At 38.7% G+C, this 22,851-nt stretch overlaps 2 protein-coding genes, 1 long non-coding RNA gene and 1 pseudogene across 5 annotated transcripts in view; 2 read left to right on the forward strand and 2 right to left on the reverse strand.

The window, feature by feature from the left end:
• The first annotated feature begins 2,949 nt into the window (after positions 1-2,949).
• CDC20B (cell division cycle 20B) overlaps positions 2,950-22,851 on the forward strand; it is a 52,600-nt gene continuing 32,698 nt past the window's right edge. For both annotated transcript variants that reach the window (XM_060635782.3, XM_060635785.3), the window contains exons 1-2: positions 2,950-6,265; positions 6,512-6,574. In XM_060635782.3, coding sequence (XP_060491765.1) covers positions 6,203-6,265; positions 6,512-6,574 — 126 coding nt within the window. In that variant the 5' untranslated portion in view covers positions 2,950-6,202. The remainder of the gene's footprint in view (positions 6,266-6,511; positions 6,575-22,851) is intronic.
• Positions 8,071-9,416, forward strand: LOC132681391 (uncharacterized). Its single transcript, XR_009611039.2, has 2 exons — positions 8,071-8,474; positions 9,276-9,416. It is a non-coding gene; the product is annotated as an uncharacterized LOC132681391 (long non-coding RNA).
• On the reverse strand, positions 12,670-17,963 carry GPX8 (glutathione peroxidase 8 (putative)). Of its 2 annotated transcripts, none has more exons than XM_060635787.3 (3): positions 17,716-17,963; positions 16,727-16,988; positions 12,670-13,299 (listed from the first exon to the last, which is right to left on the reverse strand). In XM_060635787.3, exons 1-3 carry the CDS (start codon positions 17,764-17,766, stop codon positions 13,136-13,138), a joined length of 477 nt encoding a protein of 158 aa, XP_060491770.1. In that variant the 5' UTR covers positions 17,767-17,963; the 3' UTR covers positions 12,670-13,135. The 2 variants fall into 2 exon arrangements, with proteins under 2 accessions (XP_060491770.1, XP_060491769.1); XM_060635786.3 differs by having other exon boundaries at positions 17,563-17,962.
• LOC132681390 (large ribosomal subunit protein eL28 pseudogene) lies at positions 20,011-20,410 on the reverse strand (annotated as a pseudogene).

A 22,851-nucleotide genomic window follows, 5' to 3' on the forward strand; every position in this document is an offset into this window, starting at 1 on the left:
TTCATTGCAATTATGTGGTACTGACTTACCAAGCTCAAATCTGGTGAATAAATGAGAATTCAATTCATTTACAATTGCAGATATATAACTGTCTAGAGTGGGATCATTTCCATATCAGGGGTAAGACTTCCCAGACTTAAGCTTAAGTCATAAATCAAAAAGTTGCCTGGTGAGCAGAGAATTGGAACACATTTAAAATGTGTATTCTCCAGTGATATAACCATCAAACTAGAGTAGCCATATGGATTCCTCTTGATTTAGTGTATTACTACTTAGAGAACTGGATTGGAGTTTGGAATTTGTTCACTTATATATTATTTCTTGACCACCTACTATGTGTCAGACACCTACTATGTATAGGCTCTGGACCTAGGGATACTAGCCTCTGGCCAGTGCTTTATAGAGACATGTTTATTATCCAAATACTCTCTTAAATTACCCATCTAAGTATCATTACTTCATCTCAAAGAAAAGAATTTTTACTTTCAGGGATTTTATAATATCTCTCTTGAACCTCATTATCAATCTGTATAGTAGGTAGTAATTATCATATTTTACAGAGGAGGAACCTGAGACTTAAAGGGGTGAAACAACACGTTTCAAGTTACATGCTTAGCAAGTGGCAGGCCTAGGAAGACCCAAATCTACCTTAGTCCAAGCACCTTTGCTTTCCACTATACCCTTTAACCCATAATTTTCTTAAAATTGGGTGTATTACCTTCTAGGAATAGCCATATTAAGGTCTTTCTTTTGTGACTCTACAATCCTAGTTCCAGGATTTGTGAACGGTTCTAATCTCATCTACAAATCAATTCTGCCAACGGTTATTGAATATGAACTATGTACAAAGCTTACTATGTACAAAGCATTGAGCCATTCTCTGGAGGATACAGAGATGAAAAAGACCAGATCCTTGTATTCTTGGAGCTTACAATATACTTATACAAATACAAAACCTGGAATTAAGCTGACTAAAGATACAAACAAAATGCTACAGGAACATAGGGAAGAAAAAGTTAGAATTAGGGAGATTTGAGAAGGGTTTTGGAACAGGTAACTGAAATTTCAAGGGTAAGATTGCTAGAAGACATGAAAAAAAAAAACCCTCAAAAGTGAGATGGCTGCCTGGGTGGGGTGCTTCACTGACTCAGCCCCAGTAGAGCATGAGCCCCACATTTTCCTTGCAAGAAAATAAATAAACAAACAACAACAAGAGAGGTAGCCTGAAGGCAGGAGAGGGCTGGGCATCACCTACATTGTGGGGAACAGAATATACCAGTAGTATCATCGCAGATGATGCAAGAAAGGTAGGAGGAAGTTGAATTGTAGAGGGCTTGCATGTCAGATATAAAGTTTGGAAATTAATTCTGTGTGTAAGGAAATCCTTATAGGGATTTGGGGCAGGGGAGAAATCCAATTCAGTAAAGATAATGCATAGTGACTTTTATAGTTTTGTCACTGGATCCTCACTGCTTTACATGGTGTTTGGAACTTGTTCTGTGCAAATAAACATGTTAAATGGAATTAATGGGAATTAATTAATAATAAACATTATTAATGAAAACATATTAATTGATAATAATTAATTAAAATTAATAATAATTAGTAATAATTATATTAATAATAATCAATATATTATTAATAATAAACATGTTAAATGGAATTAATGGGAATAGACTAGATATTGAATTATCAATGAGGTTACTGTAATAATAGTTCAAGAAGAAGGCAGATGTAATCTTATGGGAAGGGAAAGTGTTAAAGAAGGCTGACTTTGACTCTATTCCACAAGTAAGATAGGGATATTGGGAAAAGGGTGCAAGTAGGCAGAAAACAGGCTGTTTGTGGTGAGGGGGAATAAGAAGGATTCTTAATTCTGTTTTGGATTATGTTGTGTTTGAAGTGCTGCTAGGATATCTAGTAAAAGGATTTTTAAGTCTACAGCATTCATGAGCCCTCTTTGAGGGGGTACCATGTTCATATACCTCACTTTATCCATAGCTTATACAGATTTGTACTGATTTCAGTTTGGTATTTTCCTTACATTCCTTACAATTCTGGAGAAGTATCTTATTTTAGTTAGTACCCTACGCAAGAGCTGCCTTAAGCAGAAAGAGAAGGGGAAAATGCATAAAAGAAGATGAATAGTTGGAGGCGAAGTGATCTTCAGATTTCACGCTTTAAGCTCGGTAAATTGTACCCTCCACCTTCATTAGCTCGGGTATCATGGACTAATATATCTTAATAAGGACAGACCGGGTACTTAGAAGCCGGGCGGTAACCGAAAAATAGGCATGTACAAAAACCACTTATAACTGAAAAAGTGGTAAGTCCATTGTGACCAGAGGTGACACGGTAGTTTATTGAGTACTCTTCTGACTGAGGCTTTTATTTGGTAGAATCTTTACAAATTATTTTCCGAGCCCGGCTGCTAGCCTGAATTATAAGGGATTCATTTATTCCTTCCCACGTGCTATTTTGAGCTATATATGATTGGGAGCAGACACGCTCAGTTTATTTGGCCAGAATGTGATGGTCTCCTTCCCTTTCTTTCCCCAAACTTCACAGCTAACTTCCCGACTCTACCACAGTGCAGCTATCCCAAACTCTCCCCTGCATCCAGGCTTTCCCATCCTACTTGGAGTGGAGCTGAATGGATCCTGAATGGTAGGCACTTCCCTCCTACTCCCCACCCCCTACCCGCACCTGGCGGGGACGTGCCCCAGGGACGGTTGGAGCGCACTGCAACGGTCCCTTTTGTCCGGTAGGCGGGCGCCAAAGTGGTCTGGCTGGCGCGGGAGGTGGGGGCGCAAGCCTAGCGGGAGACGCCGGGCCAGAGGGGCGTGAGAACCGGCAGTTGGAGCTGGGGATGGGGAAGCTCTCCGGTTTGCAACTGAATACAGCGAAGTAGAAAAAAGCAAGGTGCAAAACGATAAGTATAGTAAGATCATATTTACGTAGGAAGATGCACAGCGTCAGACTGAGTACACACGTATGTACGTAAATGCATTGGAAAAGGTCTGACAGCTCTGTGGAAAGGAGAAAGCTGGGAGGGCGGATGAAGGGAGCTGACTTGGTGCATTGTGTATGTGAGATTCTTAACATTATTATTTAGGAAGAAAATGTGATCATGTAATTGAAAAAATCTGCACTTGGCAAGTTTGTTTCTCCTCTTGGCTTCCCATCGGTAGAGACCTGTTCAGACTCAGACCGCAAGCCAGACAGGAGTCAAGAAAAACGCCTTTCTCCCTTCTCACTGCTTCACCACTTACCCCCCTTCACCTTGACACCGTTGGAATTGGCCTTGGCTTTTGTGGAGAAGCCTTCCTCACAGCCCTGGTCCTTATCACAGATCTGCCTGCAAAACCCTCTCGAAAGGAGGAAACACTTTGAAGAGAGTAAATCACACACAGGCACATAAATACATCAATTAGACCCTATTCCTAAACCGTACTTGATAAATATTAAGATAAAATGTTTACAGGATATATCAATTTTATCTTAAACAGTTGTGCCATATGTCCTATTAATATGATCACATGATATTAATTTCTTATTTTGAAATAATTTTTTACTTAGAAAAATGTTACACAAATGGTACAAATAATTCCATTAAATCCTTCACCCAGCTTCCCCAGACGTTAGCATTTAACACAACTATAACACAATTATTATAAGTAGGAAATTAGCATTACTACTACTCTGTTCACTATCTACAGATATTATTCAGATTTCTACAACAATTGTTCCTCCCCCTCACCCCAGTCCAGGATTCAATCCAGGATCTCACAATGCATTTAATTGTTATGTTTTACATAGATACTTCTAATTGGTGATAGTTTCTCAGTTTTTCTTTTTCATGACTATACTTTTGAAGAATACTACTCGCCATTTTGTGAATGTTCTTCAAGTTGGTTGGTTTAGTATTTTCTCATTATTAATTCAGGTTATGCATTTTTGGGCAAAAATATTAAATAAGTTATGTTGTGCCCTTTCTAGTGCATCATATCAGGAGGCACAAGATGTCAATGTGTCCTTAATGGTGAGGTTAATTAAAATGGTGTCCTTAATGGTGAGGTGGTGGCTGCCAGGTTTGTCCAATGAGAAGTTACGATTTTCCTTTTTGCATTGGGTCATAGGAGGCAGACACCCTCATCATATGTACCTCAGTTTTACCATTCATGATCCTTGACTGCAACAGTTAGTACTAAGGTGTTTGCCATGGTGATTTTTCTACTTCCATCATTCTTACTAAATTTCAATATGAATACTTAAATGCACAATAACTTTTTAAAGGAAAATACTTTTACTGCTTTAACCTAGGGGGGAAAGGCATTTGGAGATTGTGTGATATGCTGTGGAATTAGTGGCTAAAATGGAATTTATGAATGCATTACAGATAACTGAATTCTAAAAGAATAAAACACTATTCTTAATACTTGTAAGGGCATGGATTCTAACATCACAGTTTACATGGATTTAGAAGCTCATTACTTGAACTGGATTTATTACTCCTGTGTTTGTGCCCATCACTGACCCTTTTGAGGATCTGTTATCTATGAATCCTTTCCCTGCTAAATGGTACAGTAAAATGGTACTTAAAAATAGAACAAAAAGTCTTCGATTTTATTTCTAATATGCTGCTAATTTTAGCTGACATTTGCAAAACTGATCTTTAAATTAACAATACAGTTGAAACTCAGCCAATATCTCACTTTATTTAGCCTCCGTGTTTGCTGAAAAGATTTACTGGAAGTCAATGCACTGTAAGGAGGTGAAATTCTTGTGGGTGAAACTTACATATTTCAATCCATTCGCCTATCAAGCATTTTGATAAGCCTCATTTGATTATGTTACCCTGTGCAGCATTTTCCCTAACCTTTATTACTGTAGATGGAAAACTGGTCCCAAGATTGGGTCTCAGCCTTGATGTCAATTTTTCTTGCTTTCAGTAAGAAGGAAAACAGGAGAGTAAGTTTAGAGTTTTTGTTGTTGTTGTTTTGTTTATAAATCACTGACCCTTCTGAGTATCTGATATCTATGAATCCCTTACCTGGTAAAATGCACAAACACACATGTTGCATGAGAGCACAAGCAGTCCCATGTCAAACGGGGGGAGGTAGGGAGGTGGTTATGGGGAGGGAAAAGCTGACTGTCAGAAACTTCCCAGACACGGTTTTCCCTCCTGCCATATGGCACAGCCAACCTCTCTTGGCAGCTCAGGTGGGGCCGCTAAGGCTACACAGCCCATCTGTCTCCTTGTCATTTCCATCTAACCCCCTCCCTTAACCCCCAATATCATCCTCTCCTTTATTACTTAGCCCCCAGTCTGCTCAGCTTTCTTGCTGGCTCTTCACTCCTCATGAGGTGCTCTCTGTCACCAGCTTTTACCAACTCTTTCACCTCGCTCACCAACTCTTGTTTGGGAAGATAGCGCAGAAGCTCAAGTGAGAGAACCTGCCCACTTCCAAATGGCTGCAGCAGAGAAGCACTTGAGTGAATGTCAATGCTCTCCCTTCTCATCAGCACAGAACGCTTGCCACGTTTCCCTGCCTATCTGAAAGTGGAACAAGAGCTGATGAACACGTTGGGGGGATACGTCTAATATCTATGGCTTACACAAACGGTCACCATTACCAACGGAGAGAAAGTCCCGTTGTAACAAAACTTTCTCTCCCCCCCCCCCCCCCCCCCCCGCAAACGGAAAGAACGTGAACTCACAGAACCCGCTTCTTCGCCCGCCAACCCCCTCATCTCCTGCTGGCGTGACAGCCCTCGGCGCCCGGCCCAGCTCAGGCCCGCCAAGGCTCGCGGCAAAGCTTGGCGCTCCAGTGCGCGCCTCCGCGGACAAAGAGCAGGCGGCGGCGAGGCTGGGCTGGAAGGTGGAGGCAGGCCGAGGGGCGCGCCGGGGGGAATCCCTCCCGACCTCTGACGTCACCAAAGCGCTGGCCAATGAGAAGCGGGAGAGGGGGATTCCCGCTCCCGCTGCCGCCCCGCCAGCTTTTTAAACAGTACCCTGGGGAATACTCTCTGGGAGCAGTGGGAGGAATGGGGGAAATGGAGGTTAAGAGCGAAAAATGATGGTCCTGGGGGATGAGACTAGAGGTTTGACGATTAGGCGTCAAGGCTGGCTTAGACCGGGGGGAAAACCAGAGCCGATCGAGGTGAGGCCGAACACCCGGCAGGGGAAAATCCTCCTGAGATGGAGTGGAAACTGGAGCGCACCGCCCCGCGGAGGGTCCGGACGGAAGAAGAGATGCTGTGGGTGAGTAACGCCCTTTTGTTTCCCAGCCCCGACTCCCTGAAGGGGACTCTGCCCGCTGAGGACCAACAGGTAGGACAAACTCTAAACCTCGATCCTTCATTTTGCGATGTGTAATTTAGTTGTGTTCTAGAGGTGCCTGGCTGGTAGAGAAAATGAGTAAATGGGGTTGGACAAGCTGAGGATCTAGAAACATTCCGCGCCTAACATTATGATTTTTCTCTCCATATGTTATATATATTTTCCAAGGAGAACGTCATGCGGGTGCTCGCCAAAGACATGAAGCAAAAGAGAAGTCAAGGTTCTCCCAAGGTAAGTGTCTAGTGCTTACTGTGGTTCTCTTAATTCTGATTTTGAACAAACTAATTTTTCCTAAAGAAGGTACTTGTTGGAAGTACGGCCTGGTCTAAGAATATGAAAATTTAAAAAATCAGTCTCCTAAAATATCACTAACTGCAGAGTCTAATTATACACCCTCCCCCCACATTTCTATAAGAAACTGAAGATCCCTGACAAGAGTAATTGTTTGTATATCCATGGGGCTTTCTAGTTTTTGGCTCAACAGAAAAGGATGAAGCTTGGATGTAGGCAGCGCATTGCTGGCTGGCTGTTACTATTTCATTTTAACAGTTGCGAATTGTACTTTCCTCTGTTGCATTTAAAAGCTTGCCCCCCAAAGAAATGGAAATGGTGCCATCTTGTGGATAATCGGGAGAAGTGGCCTAATCCAAGGTAGATCCTCACGTTAAAATTGATCCGATGTATTACTTTTTCTCCTTCAAAGTCTGAAGCCAAGGCCTGTAGCTTCTCTCTTCATCAGTGTAAGAATAAAACAAATATAAACGAGTCTTTCTTATTTTTACTACATAAACATCCCTCATATGCTTTAAATCTCTCATAATCACCATTCACCTTGCTTCTCTCTACACGAACTTGTTCTTATTCCTCTAAACTTTACTCATAGATTCTAGTTTCAAACCCATTAACATTTTTACAGATTTTTCTTAATCTTTTAAAAATCTTGCAATATTTAAGTGGTGACACAACAAATCAAACACATAACAGCCCTTTCAGAATGCAATGGCTAATGTTATTTATAATGGGGGACAAAATAATGACAACTTAAGTCCCTAAATACTTTAAGAATGATTTTTTCCTTCCAAAATAGCTACAGTTTTCTTTTACACCAAAATTATGCACTTCCATGACTCCTAAATATTTTCCTTCCTAATACAGACAATTGGTCTTTTGGTCAGTAAAGAGAAAATATTTCTCAGTAAAGAGAAATAATTGGAAAAGCTACAGTTAAGTATAACTTTGTTAATTCACTTGTACTGCAAAACCATATTTTGATATCCAAGCATTTACTGTGGAACAGCTAAGTGCAAGTGTTCTGAAAGTTTGTCTTTTTAAATTTTTGCTGAGATTTAAAAATAGTATTTTTCTTTTTTTATAATAATTTTGGAGTAACAAGTTTTATTTATGAGTTTTCTTTTCTGTGACTATTAAGATTACAGTTCGGCTACTGTGTTTCATATTGCATACAGTAGCTTCAGTGACTTCATGGGCCATGAAAAGCAGCAGTGACCTGAGTCAGGTAGGCAGTGTATTGTTAGCTGGCTGCTTTGGGTCAATGTGGCAGCCACAACTACCCTGCCACTTGCTTCTGGACAAATTCTTCTTGCTAACAAGCTGCACTGGTTTCCTGTGTGTGATGGGTTGGCAGTGTATTGTTAGCTGGTTGAAGATGTGAATGACATCAGCTAACATGCAACTGCTATCTTATTGCATATACAATGAACATCAGAGTATAATTGATTCTGTAATTAGTGTGTGTGTTTGGTGCATATGTATACTTTTTGCTATGAACCAGGGCACTGGTAACCATAATACTTGTAATTGCTCTTCAGTCACTCAATTATAACACCATAGACAGTGTTACAAATGGTGAAGAAAGCAATACAATTAATTTTTTTTAATTTTTAAATATTTATTTTTGAGAGAGAGACAGAATGCGAGTGTGGGAGGGACAGAGATGGAGGGAGACACAGAATCCGAAGTAGTCTCTAGGCTCTGAGCCGGCAGTACGGAGCTTGACATGGGGCTCAAACCCACGAACTGTGAGATTATGACCTGAGCTGAAGTCGGATGCTCAACTGACTGAGCCACCCAGGCGCCCCCAATATAATTAATTCTTAAAATTTTTTTCCAGGTAATATTTTTGGAGTCCTGGGTACACAGTATGAAAGTATTTGTGAAATTATTTTTTTTAGTATTTATTTTTCATATAAAATTTAGAATACAATGACAATTTGAAATGGAAAGCCTAAACTCTTTCCCCCAGTTTTCAACTAAGTCTATAGTATTCTTTCTAGATAATCAGCTTCTTAATATGCCATTAGAGCAGGTCTCTGTAACCATGTGTATGTACCAGCTGAAGAGAGAATTGAGAGGTAACTTTGAAGATGAATCAATCAACTCAAACATTTTCACTTGAAATATCAAGAAAAGTGGAAATTTTGGGGTGTGGTTGGGGGATGTGGTTGAATTGTTGGCAGGATTTGCCTGAATTTTTCACTTCATTTTCTGTCAAGTCACAGACTCATAAAATATTTGAGCATGATATTTAGCTTGTGAAGTGGGAAGAACTAACTGTACCATATGCTTTTAAATATTTTCTGATTCCTGTGGAGGCCATTTTGACCCATGCAACAGTATTCAGGAACTTGCTGGGTCCCAGATAAACAGTGACATCAGTGTCCTCATGTGGGCATTTGCAGCAAGTTCGCGAAGCTGACTTTAGGTGGTCTGGTCAATTAGTTATATTCTAAGTGAGATGTGAGAAATATATTACAGTCCACTGTAGTGAATTACAAATTACTGATTTAACAATTTTTATTCTTATTTAAGTTTAAACATTTCAAACCATGGGAGATTTATACCTATAATTTGATTCTTTATGCATTTTGCTACTTTCATATCCTCTTTTCATTGTTGCCCATTTCATTTTCAGCATTTTTCTGTGTGTGTTTAAGGATCCCTCCCATGTAAATACTGTTTTCATCATTTTTCTTACAAGGCTAAATTTCAACATGTTATTTTTTATGTAAAGCCACTGACTTGTTGATAAAAATAAAACCTACTTAATTTAGAAGGCTTGGCCTTTGTGTTTTAATTTTTTTACACTAAAGAATGAGACATAAAATGCAAACATTTATACTCAATAAACAATACATATTTAAAGCTGTTCTTCACTTCCATATTCAGGAGATGATGAGAAAGAGAGAGAGAATGGAATGCATGAAAGATGAATTAAGGAGATCAGTGGGTAAGGAGGAGAATGAATATATATATTCAAATGAAGAATGTCTCCATAGGAATCAGAGGGAAAGACAGGGACCCACAACTGGGACATCAAAGCCACTCTATTCCTTTCCTCCAAAAAGAGAATGCTTCACTCTGCAAGGTATGGCCTTACCAGTTCAGCGAGAGGAAGGAAGAGTGGGGAGGAGTGTGGTATGTTAGTTTCTAGGCGTGACAGTTATTAGAATTTTATTATTCCGTGGGAAAGATGAAATCAAGGTGAGGAATACACATGGATAAAGTGTTCACATTATAGCCACGCCCAAACATCCTTTTTTCCCCCAAAGAAACACTATGAATGAATGTAATGTTTTGTACAGGGACCAACCAAGACTTCTTAGCTTCTGCAAGGTAGTCTTGAAAGAGAGTTAATATGTTGAAAATATAGAGAAATACAGGTTTTGTTTTTCTGCTTAGGCTTTGTCTACAATTTTTTTTTTTTACAGTAGTATTTTCCTACCTGAGACTACCTGCAGACAATCCAGTGAAATCATTAGATTTTACTGTGATTATATAGCATATTGTTAGCAGCTTTTCATATTTCAGGGACTGTAGTTCCACATTTTCACATAAGCCACCAAAACAGTATATTTATAAAAATAAATAATATATGTTTTTGCTCTAGATTGAGCTCTTTGGAGATCCTTATGATAACCTAATCAAGTCTGATTTTTAAAAGTTTTTGTGTTCTGGATCCAACGTAAAGTGGTTTGTGCGAACTGAGTGTTAAATTTTCAGAAATCTGGCATGCCAGTTATTAAAGCATTGGTAGCTGGAAGTTGGCCATGTGGGAGCATTTATACCACGGAAATTGGCAAATGCTGCAAACTGGAACCCCTCCTCCAGAGAGGTGGTTGTTACTTCCCAGCCACCACTGTGTGCAGGCTATATATACTACAATCGCTAGGAATTCTATATAGGCACATATATACATTAAGATTATACTAATTATTAAGCATTTTTGAAAATGAAGTATGACTTTCATGGTATACTTCAGGCAAATTCCTATTTATTCCAATCTCCCAGCACCACGGCTATGTCTGCTATGAGATGAAGATCAGGAGTTAGAAGGAAGTACTCCTTTCCACCTTCCAAATACACCAAAACAAACTTCAAGCCAACGAACTACTGACCACAATGAAATGAATTTGATTTTGTCCCTTTGTCCATGAGTACCTTTTTATATGATGCCAGCTATTTTTCTGTTATTCTGTTCAATTTAGACAGTAGCAGTCTATGTCCAAGGCTCTTTGATGCCGAGACAGGGAAGAAAGGCTCAATTCAAGAAAGATGCAATTTTTTCTCTTTATGTATATATACCTGGCGGAATTCATATAAGACACTGGAGTTATGGGTTGAGCAGTACATCAGCAAATGGCTTCACACACTCTTTAGTACACAGAGGCTAATTGTTACAGAACCCTGAATGGACACCTACTTGCCACACTTTCAAATCCCCACCTGCCTTCCCTGCATACCCAAAGGGGAAGGGGAGAGAACCAAGCACTGACTATAGTAGAGACTGTAGGTTGAATAAACACGGAGGATTGGAGATATGTAAGTGAAAACCCCCTTTATATGGCTTTGGAGAGAACTAGTGACTTTGGGCAGGATGGACATCTGAACTGCATTCACTGGGACAGTCCTGGTCATTCCCCACCACAGCAGCAGTCTTGTGGCACTTGTAAATGGGGTGTATGGCAAAAATGCTCTGAGAACAATACTTGGAAAGTTTGCCCTTAAAATTTTGCTTAGAGGCTCAGAATTCAAACTGCTTAGGCTCAGAATTCAAACTGCTTCTATGTTCTTGGGGCAAAATTGCAAAGGACACATAGGCTTGTTAGGTGGCTTTTATTTCTTCAAAAATAATTCAGATTACTGATTCCAGTCCTGATCACATAAAACACCTTGTCAAGCACGATCATCGACTTGGAAGGTTGGAAGGGGCTCTTTGTTCAGTCTGACCTTCCTAAGTTTATGGGTGAGGAAATCTGAAAGTAGTCGTGTGATTTGCCCAACATCATACAGCTGGTGAGGGGTACAAGCAGGTTTGCTGACACACTAACCTGGCATTCTTGAGGCTATCCTTGTGAATCTTCTGGACCTCTAAGAGAAACTGTGCCTCCCCCCAGCCCCCAGATATCTTACTAAACACAATCAGAGCTGTGTGGCTGGATATATGCTTTGAAGCAGAAGGTGTTCCAGGAAATATTTTTGGTTTCTCCAAGGACTTTAAACACTTGCAAAGAACTATATGCTGAGGTGGCATTACTGACTTCACCATAAAAAAATCTTTACTTTCATTAATCAGGACAGTATATGGGAGCCAGCTCACAGCTATTTAGATTGGGTCTTTCTTCCTTGGCCAAATTTTACATAACTGCCTTTTTACTTTTTTTTTTCTTTAGCCCTAGTATTCCTATTCATTTCATGAAATGAATATATATTTAGTGGGGCAAAAATTAGCCTTCATCAACTTGGCAAGTTGCTTTATCAGCCAATAATGAGAAGATGGACAGAATATAAAGGTTATGATAAAGGAGAAAAAGCATGTTGTGACTCTGTCAAAAGGTTTAGTGATTGCTGATGCTTAAGACTGGTGTAATTAGTCCCTCCCTTTTTTACCTTCAGACCTTTGACTATTTAGAGTTGATTCTTATTATTTTAGCCATCAGAACGATGCAGCACTGAATTCTTTCCAAAAGGTTAATCTAATCTGAATAAATTAGCAACCAGTATTAATATATAAAGAATTGAGCTAAATAATCATATACTCATAGCCTTTTTCTTACTCTTTGGATTTTTACTCAGCAATTAATATTCTATTTATAAAATTTGAGTTTCTTCTGGAAAATAATAGAGAAATATTGACAATGATGAAGGTTTTTCAAATGTTAGGATAGTGTCATTTATAAATGACTATTTGGGCAGATACAGTAAAACATACTATGAACCTGTACTTAAAAAAGAAAACAAAAAAAACAACTAAAGAAACAAAATAACTGTGCCTGAAACAAAAGTACATAATGATTTGAATCTCTCTATATATTTAACATTTTTTCAGTGTTTATTTTTTATTTTATTACATAAAAATAGCCATTTACAGTTAGTTAATCCAGAAAATTCAGTCACACAAAGTGTCTTGAATTCAAACAGAGGTCTAGTGGATTGGCATTTCCATTAAGTACAATCCTGAAAATGTCAAGTCGAACAACAGGATATTGAAGCACATTGATGACTGTATTTTGAATTATTTAGTGTGATCTGATGAAATACTTAGTATATTTCATTTTGATTCTTTAGATACTCTTTATTTTTGTTTTGGGTAACATCTCTGTCCTGGGGGCATTATTCATTACCACTCACTGGCAAGGTATCATAAAAACAAACAAACAAAAAATCCGTCAGTGCCGTATTTAATTGTCAGAGTATTTAAATTGAGACCAAACCCCCCCTCCCCTTGACATTTCTATATTCCGACTACGGCATTTGAATGACTCACTGGCATTTTCATAGGTCCTCTTTCTTTTTTATGATCATTTGTCTAATCAGAGCTGCTATCTCAGGCCTGATGACTTCAATGGGTTCCTCTGGCCTCCAGGTTTTCACAACTTGACCCTCAGGGTTGACCAGATACTTCCAAAAATTCCACCTTGGTTCTTTCTTTGAAGAATCTAAAGTACCAGAATATATTTTCATAAGCATAATTTTATTTTTTGTCAAGATTTTCATTTCTATTAGTATCTATGTAAGTGATAACTTAAGAATCAAGTTCTAAGATTATCATAATGTCAAAAGCAAAGCAAAACAAAAAATAAAACACCCAAACAAGGCAAAACTCAAGCTCCAAGTAACCATATTTCTGTACATTTGGTGACTTCACTGATGATTCTACTGGTCCGGAATCATGAAACAAAGTGGTTTATTCTGGATTTATTGATCTAAATAACAAAAAAGTTGGGGCGTCTGGGTGGCTCAGTCAGCTGAGTGTCTGACTTCAGCTCAGGTCATGAGCTCACAGTTCATGAGTTCGAGCCACACGTCAGGCTTTGTGTTGAGAGCTCAGAGCCTGGAGCCTGCTTCAAACTCTGTGTCTCCCTCTCTCTGCCCCTCCCCTGCTCATGTTCTGTGTTTCTCTCTCTCTCTCTGTCTGTCTCAAAAATAATACACATTAAGAAAACTAAAAAAAACAGCAACAAAAAATTTACCTTGTCACTAGCTCAAAACTTTCAGTTTCTTAACATTTTTAAAGATAAAATGATACTCTATGGTCCTTGGTAATGGCCTGTACGGAATTCTTTACATATTAAATATACCTATGTTTTTAGTATTGTTACATATTATGTAGAGGAAAACAGAAAGGAATTCTAAATCACATTATTTTTGTTTCTAAGTTTTTATTTTAATTCTAGTTAGTTAACATACAGTATTAAGTCATATTGGGAAATTATGTGGTCCTTTTGAACCATCTTAATGTATGTAAGAAATGTAATGTTTTTTCCATTTACATTATCCAGAATTGATGTTCATTATTGACTAACATGTGAAAAAAATATAAACAACTACTTAAAATGTATCTAGTGTCTACTATGTGCCCAGGAATGTATGCTCATTGCTTTAAATGGATCCTTTTGTTGAATCTTTACAGCAACCCTGTGAAATGGGTATTATCATTAACCCCATTTTGCAGATGAGAAAAATGGAGTCTTAGACTCGAGGTCTTGTGGCTAATGAGCGGTAGAGCCAGCCCTGATATCTAGACCTTCTACTCCTATACTACCCACTCCTACTTCCTACTCCAAGCAGATTTTAGGAGGAAGATGACAAATTCATTTTTTTACAGGAGGGGATTCAGGTGTATGTGGGACATTCTGTCAGAGGAGGCAGGTGAATATAAGGCTTTGGGGCTTAGGAGAGAGAGCTCAGTCAGGGAAAGGGGATAGAATAAGAAGAGCTCCAGTGGGCCGTGGCACAGTCCTGAGAATCAGCACAGTTAAGGGTGGATGGAAAAGAGGAACCTGAAAAGAAGAAAGAGAAGGGCCCAGAGTGGCAGTCACTGGTACCTGCTAGGTTCAAGAGATTCATGGAGCAAGAAGCCAGACACAGTCATCTAAGAAGGTAATTGAGACGGGGAGGCAGAAATTGTAAGTATTAACTATTCTTTCAGAAATAGCGATGAAATTGGTAGAAGGAACACACTGTCTAGAGTTTTGAAGGTGTGGAATGCTTTGCTTTGGGCTGGGAGAAAGAAGCAGTCAGGGAGCATAGGTTAAAATTAAGAAATAAAAATAAAAAGTAGCCTGATTACTTATATGTGTTTTACTTGGAGTACTGTGCCAAGCATTTCAATTTATTTCATTATTAGAGAAAAATATTTTTGACTAGAGCAAACATCAAGGACTCCGTGTGAGCATCCTATTATTACATGAAAGCCATCTTAACATCATTTTGCAAAATTGCTCTTTTCTATAATGGAAAATGTGTCTCTAAAGATAATGCCCTCCAGGGCAGAGCTCTGTCTACCTGACATAAACATCTTTGCGAGTTAGGAAAAGGCACTCTTCCAGGCCGGTACAGTCCCCCAGCACATGCCTTGCTATGGCTGAGCTTCAGCCCGCATTTGCCTCCCTGCCCAGATGCCCTGTTTAGTGACACCTGCACACATGTGCACTGTGATCACATGATCAGTTACTGTCAATTTTGGCTAGTTTTAAAAAACTCATTTCCATTTGGCTATGATCTCATAGTCTTCATCTCTGGAGCTTCATCTAACTTCATTGAAACCTTAAATCACTTACTTTTTTGATTACACAAGGGTAGGTGGAACATTATGTTGATTTTCCCCAGAAATTTAAAGTTTTAAAAAGATTCTGATTTCACACTTAAATTTTGTAGAACATCATGAAGTGGCTTACTAGACTGGAAGCTTGATTGCCTGACTGAGGTCACTGTTTTATCAAAATTCAAATTATCTGCAGTGAGAATAGGGACTGAGGGTATCATCTGTATAAGTCAGATGAGAGGACATTAACTGAATGTCCTTTGTTTTTTATCTATTATGATTAAAAAAATTTTTTTTAAATCTTTATTCATTTTTGAGAGAGAGAGAGAGAGAGAGACAGAGCATGAAGGGGACAGGGGCAGAGAGAGAGGGAGACACAGAATCCAAAGTAGGCTCCAGGCTCTCAGCTGTCAGCACAGAGCCTGAGCTGAAGTTGGATGCTTAGCCTACTGAGCCACCCAGGCGTCCCTGAATGCTCTTTAGAATAGTGTTAGGCACAGTGTAAGAAACATATAAATACTTTACGTCTATTAACACACTTAATCCTCCAAATTATCTTATATTGATAATCTTATTTTACAAGTGAGGAAGAAGGCACAGAGAAGTTAAGTCATGTAGCTGAAGCCACACAGCAAAACTAACACTTGAATCCAGGTAGGTTGCGGCTAAAACCTATTTCCCTAGTCACTATACTTTACTACTGTTATGCTAACTGACCCAGGAAAATCTTTAAACAGATTTCTGTAGCTAGCCTAATTTTAGAGACAACGTAACACTATCGTCCTAAAAAAAAAAAAAAAAAAAAAAAAAAAAAAAAAAAATTCTTATATTCTGTTTTGAATTTTAGCAAAAACAGAGATATTATTCATCCATGAAGACAATATCTCAGACAAGGGAACTTAAAATTAATCACAAAGATATGTCTAATAATGCCCAGCAATATTCATGAGACATGGATAGCATTGGTAATGGGGAGGGACATTTCCCCAAGTGCCAGTTAAATAAGAGAGGAATTAAGGTATTTTGTGAAGATAGCCATGACCACAGTTCAGCTAAATTCTTCAGGAAAGTGATCATAAGGAAAAGAATACACCGGAGTCGACTTATTTTGCCATTCAAGAAGTTAAAACATTGATTTCAGAGAAGCATAACTTCTAGAAAGTCACAAAGGATGAGATTCTGGCTTTCTGATGGTTTTACCAAACTTTCCCACTTAAAGCATTTCACATGAAATAGAAAGCGTACGGTCCTGGTACATTTGTTTTAAAAATGAAAAGCAATTGAAAACATTAACTTGATGAGGCAAAGTAGATATTTACCAACAAGAAATCTGAATGCAGGTTCTGCTTCAGATCCTAGAATCTTAATCTTGTGGAAGATGGGGAATGTCACGCCGTAGTTATTTCTTGCAAAAGATACAACTTCCTTGCTGGGGCGGGGCTCCGATTCTCCAAACTGATTGCACGGAAAAGCCAAGACGCTGAAGTGGAATGGTCCAAACTCTTTGTGCAGTTCCTGCAGTGCTAAGTAATTTCTGTCTGTGAGTTGGCAGTCACTAGCCACGTTTACAACTAGTGCAACCTCCCGGAAAAAGAAAAAAATCCAACCGGAAAGTGAAGCAAATAAAAAGATTTAAAAAAAATATTCTGCAAGTAGTTAAAATCCTAAACCATTTTGAAGCTGATGGTTATTTTATATTTTTAGACATACCCAATTTTGTTGAAAATCTTAACCTGGATGCATGAGTTAAGACTCTGAAAAATCACTACCATTAAAAAAGCATCAGGTAAAACAGTTTAAGATAAAAGAAAATACGATCATTGATAAGAGTGCTTTTTAATGTTGCTAGTTTATGGAAGTAGTATTTTTTAATGTCTCCATATTCACATTACTAATTATAAAAATTTCCTAAACAACTTACAGTGTTAATTTAGCATGCCTCTGAAAACAGGATAATCAGCTTATCAATTAGAAGTACTGTATATATACACCATGAGAACTCTGATGGTCAGAGTGATATACTAATTACATTACTTTGAAAACTAAATTATAACTTATGACCCTTTATCAACGAAAAATTGATTCCATTAAAGTAAACAGAGAAATCAACAAGCAGTAGGAAAAAAAACAACAAAAAACAGAAGATACAACTTACTTTGCCTTTAAACTTTTCCAGAGAAACCGTTCTTCCTTTTGCATCTTTCACTTCAAAGGCATAAAAGCTGTTGATTTTAGGTTTTAGGAATTTTAGTTGTAGAAGAAATAACATTACTGTGCATAGAACCATAGACAGTAAAACTGCAAATACCTTTGCTTTCGGCCCCGAACATCTTAAAGGGTAAGCTGTAAGAGGCTCCATTTTGGATGATTCTAGAGAGAAGTCTCAGCAGGCTGGAATTCAAGGAGGAGCTGAAACTTGAAACCAGCTCAGTTTAACGGAAAACCAGGAAGGACAGATGGGGTCCTTTCACTGCTAAGGAATAGAAAGACCCTTCTCAGATGGGGAATGGAACGAGACTCCTGGATAAAACAGAGTGCTAAAGAATTTCAATGTATTTATGATGCCTATTGCAATCTTCGCTAGGAAGATCAGGACTGTTTCGAGAGCTCTTTAACATTCTCCTGACAAAATTTTTCACCAGAAGATGGTGCCCTTGTAGGGTGAAAGCTGGGGAGTGAATGCTCCCAGTAACTGGGCGAATGTAGAGGAGTGGGTTAAATACCATCCAGGAATAGTTCAGAGTGTAGATTAAACGTGCTCTATTAACATGATGTATAACCTGAAGGGGTTTAATATTATGTGTATGGATTAAACTTGCTACACGAGTTCAAGATATTTACAGTGGAAAGGGCAGAAAAATAACTGAAGTGGCTACTTACTTTGACCTCATCTCATTAAGGCAATGCCAGGTGAATATAATAAAAATAAATAGATTAGATACAATGTGAAGGCTTTAAAAAACCCTCCTCTATCATAAAGCCAACTATAGGCCAGTGTTTTTCAAATTTTTGATCCTGACTCCCAGTAAGAAATGCACTTTATAATTTAACTCAGATGCATGTAACTGAGAAGTCTGATTAAATGATCCTTCCTTCCCCTTTGAACTTTGATACGCCTGTGGCAGTTTTAAAACAGCCTGGCTCTGACCCCTGACAATGAAGGATTTCAGGGTTCACCAATGGTCTGCAACCTGTAGATGGAAAAATACTGCACTTGATAATAAATCAGGAATTTAGCAATTAAATAAGACAATTCTACCAAGAAGGCAAAAATGAACAAGGAAGCCCTCCAAACCCACTTCTACCTTGGTGCATCATCTAGTTGCTTCTTTTTTTTACCTTCACTTTTCCTGTGGCTGTTGTCTCTTACAGGAGGCTTAACTTTACTGTTGAAAATTATAGGGGTAGGTGTGGACAGGAAATGGAGGTAGCTGCATATCCTGAAATCCATGGTTCCTTTAGTCACCTTGGACTCTTCCCCAAGACACACAGCAAATTTCAAATTAAGGTGCCTCATTCTACCTGGTCCTGACTCTTGGTGTCGCTCAGGGGGCTGGTAGCTCTGCCTCCGGAGCCAAACCCACAGCTTAGGCATATAAAACCTGTCAAGAGACTGATAAACCACTTGGCTCCCACTCTTGCAGCCTGATAATAAAGGATACAGTAGAAAAGTATTCTCCTGTAAACCTAATACCCAGTAAACAACAAAAAAGTATACAAAACACGTTGTATCACCTCTTCACTATGATAATTTTACTTTGATGCTCTCTGGCTGAGTTACTGAGAAAGCCAAACTTCATATGACACCCGGACTTCAATTCTCTGACCTTGCTACGCCAAGGTTCTTGGACTTAAAAGTGCTGCCATCACCTGGTGCTTGTTAGAGACGCAGCTATTCAAGCCCCACCTCAGATTTCCTGAACCAGAATTGGCCTCCTGACTCAAGCATACATTTGAGAAAATTTAGACCTCAGTCTTTTTTTTTTTTTTCTTTGGTTTTCACTGTGACAAGCCTCTTTAGTTTCCGTTTGTGTAGGCTGTTGAAGGACATGGCTCAGGAACTTGAGTTTTAATGATTAATTAAAAAAAAATTAATTCATAGAACACCTGCTGTAATTTGAACCATGTAAACCCAGCCCATGATAACTGCTTTGAGGGAGATGACAGAGGGTTCCCTTGGAGGAGGATGCTGATTGACTGTACCCCAGGCATGGCCCCATAGGGTGATGTTACTTTGATAAAATCATTATGATACTTTCTAGTTCAGTGTTTTGTAAGTACAGAAACTCCCATCAAGTGATCTACAGCTTGGTCTTTGAGAATATCAAAATTATGCTTACAAGAGGTTCTGTATAAGCCAACATGCCAGTTATTAACCAGAAATAAAAGGCTTGTACCAGCCTGATATTTCATGTTGGATTGTCCCAAAATTTCATGCTATATTAAAAGTACTTTGAAAACTGAAGTTAATCTCTTGTCAAGGCCAAAATCAAAGCCAGTTTGTTAATTTTACAATTCTTAAGTTTTTTTTGTTTTGTTTGTTTGCTTGTTTTTTTTTTAAGTGATTGACATCTTTGTTGCTTTGGAGGTAGGGGGCAGGTGCTCAGGAGCTCTTGGTGGGGCAGGCCTGATTCCTCTTCACCATCATAGGCTTCTGGCTGTGCAGGATGGCGCTGGCTCTGCAAATGGCAGCCATGAACAGACCTGGGCGGTCCATGTTCTTGTGGATCCTGTGCCTGATGCTGCTAAGGGTGGCCAGGGCATTCTTGTTGATGTTGGTATGCATGTAGGAGGTGGTAGGTTTTCACTGGTCAGATCTCCGCTTCATCACCATCATTACATTTTTGCTGTAGGCCTCTGGATCCATGCCTGCAGTCTTGTGGTAAACCAGGCCATTGTAGTGGAAAGAGTTGCAAGCCTGTTGGGCTTGGTGCTTTATGTCTGCTTGTCCCTTTTGATCAGGATCAATTCCACATGACCATCCATTGCAGGTGGGGGGACATGGTGGCAGCTCCTCTCACTAAGGTGGCTGGCGACAGAAAGAAATATATATGCTTTTATAACATATATGATTTCATATATGAATGATATATAAATATCCTTATAGGCCCATTAATCAGACATTCAGCACAGGAGTTTGGGCAACTCCCAGCCTGGATGTTTGTGAACATAGATAGATTTTGGCCCTTAGACATTTCTTTTTTTCTTCATTTGTCAGAGTCTTTTTCTGTATATGTTGTGATATCATCATTTCTTAGTTTTCTGGGGGATCTGTCATCAATGTTTCCATGTTCTGTCTATACTAAAACCATTCTCAAATTATAATTATATCAACACTGCAATTTTCAATGCATAGGAGATAGTATGCTAGAAAAACCAACAGCACTCTTTCAGGAGATCAAGGAAGGTTTGTTAAAGGAGGGGAAGAGAATGATGAGTTGAAGGTCAAGGGAACCTACTGGGCCAATAATGGGACAAAGCAGTTGACTCTGTTAATCAAGCACCACAGGCACTGAAGAAGATACAAATAATGTCTGTGATGGAGGCAGCCTCACATGAGCTTGAAATCAGTTTTGGAGAGGAGAAAATACACAAGAAACATTTGGGGAACAAATATAAGGCAGCAAATAACTGAGCACTAAATAAATGGCTTATGTTTGTAGAAAGCTTTATACTGCCCATGATTTATTTATAAATCAGACACATATATACACATATTAAAAGCAATCACATGTAGTATAAAGGTCTCTACCGGCAGAATGCAATAATGCTTTCAAACAGGAAGAAGTTAGTAATATCCCAATCACAGAACAAGTAAGTAGAACAAGCAAGAAGAGAGTTTAAGACTTTTAACTTTATAACCCAAAGTATTTCAACTACATTCAACAGTTTCTCTGTAATAGAAATATGTTTACTTAGAAAAAAAATGTGGTGGATGAGATTACTGTAGTACTGTCTCTGGTAAGGGGGTTTTATTCATCAGGAGACATTTAGTTTTATGAGAAATCACTGTTAGGGTCCGAAGAGGAGAGGGAGTGGACTACCACAACAAAACAACTTGGCCATATGTACTGAAGTTGTCTGGAAGGAGTCACAGAGTCTGCAGAGTAACAAGTCAAGATGAGAGAGAATAGTGTCTTAATGAAGGCCGCTTTGGTCAGCCTGATAGAAGGGAGGGATAAATGCCAAAAACACTCTGGAGCCCCCAGTGGCAGGCATTGGCAGTGCAGAACAAAGCGACCAATACCTGAAAATAAATGCTCTCCAAGTGTTTGCTTGGTTTGTATTGGCCAATACCAGGATGAGGACACATTGACGGTGCAAAAATAAGAGGGACATTTTGATCTTCATGATTAATTTGAAATATTATTACGACTCCAAATTTGAAATGTCTTGCTGCCTTGTTGGACTGGCGGTGGTGGGGTTGGTAGGGGAGGGGCAGACATTCAGAGGCTAAGGAAAGGGAATTGGGATGATATGCCTGAGAGCTGATGGGCCATCTTTGTTAATTTTGTCTCTGCCATAACGTTCTAGAGAGACCCTGGCATCATCAGCATGTCTTTCCTTGGAATGTTTAGGTTTCTCTTACCTGCTGAATATTTGTGAGTCACATAATTTATCACTATATATGTTTGTTCTATTTTCCCAGTTGTTTCATTTGGTTACTTCCTGACTTTATTTTTAAATTCTCTAGGCTCCTTTCTATTTATTTTTTTGGCCCTGGTGCTCTGAATTCCTCCCTATTTAAGGCCAACACCATGTGAACTCTGAAAAGTAAACAAGCCAAACTGATGTGCTTAAAGTATCCAGTCATTCATTCTTTTCTCCTTTGTCTTATTTTTCTTATCATCCTCTTTCTCTTTATTGATACATAGGCCAGTCATTTAAAACTATGTAACAGGCATTTCCCCAGCAAGAGATAGATCCTGGAATAAAGTTTAAAAACAGTGAAGATGAAATATCACATTCTACCACAGCGTTCCCTAAGCTGTAGTCATTTGCATACATGTCTGTGATTTTTCCATCTGTGCCATTTGCTAGTTAACATTTTTGGTTCAAATTGGCTCATTTATTTTACCAAAATACATTTTTTTTAATAACAGAAGACTTTATGTCCACATTGAAAATTTTAAAACATTTAAAAATGCACATTAAAACACATGAGTATTTAAAAAATGTTCATCTGTACCACTATGAGCCACATGTCCTTGGAGGAGGAACTGACCAAAAACTGTACTACGCATTCAAAACATGATAGAAAATCATGCTGTAACTCTTTGAAAGTTCTTTGTGCTGAATAAAAATTTGTCTCCTCCCATTCACTGTTCTCAATTTTGTCATAGGGAGCAATACAAAGTAAATTTTTCTTTGTTTCATAAATTGCCTTCTGTTTCATATTTGAAGATGGTTCCTTACGGGTGTTCTTTCCTGTAGACTAAATACC

Source organism: Panthera onca, chromosome A1 (assembly GCF_046562875.1).
Source record: "Panthera onca isolate mPanOnc1 chromosome A1, mPanOnc1 haplotype 2, whole genome shotgun sequence".
Classification (NCBI taxonomy): Eukaryota; Metazoa; Chordata; class Mammalia; order Carnivora; family Felidae; genus Panthera; species Panthera onca.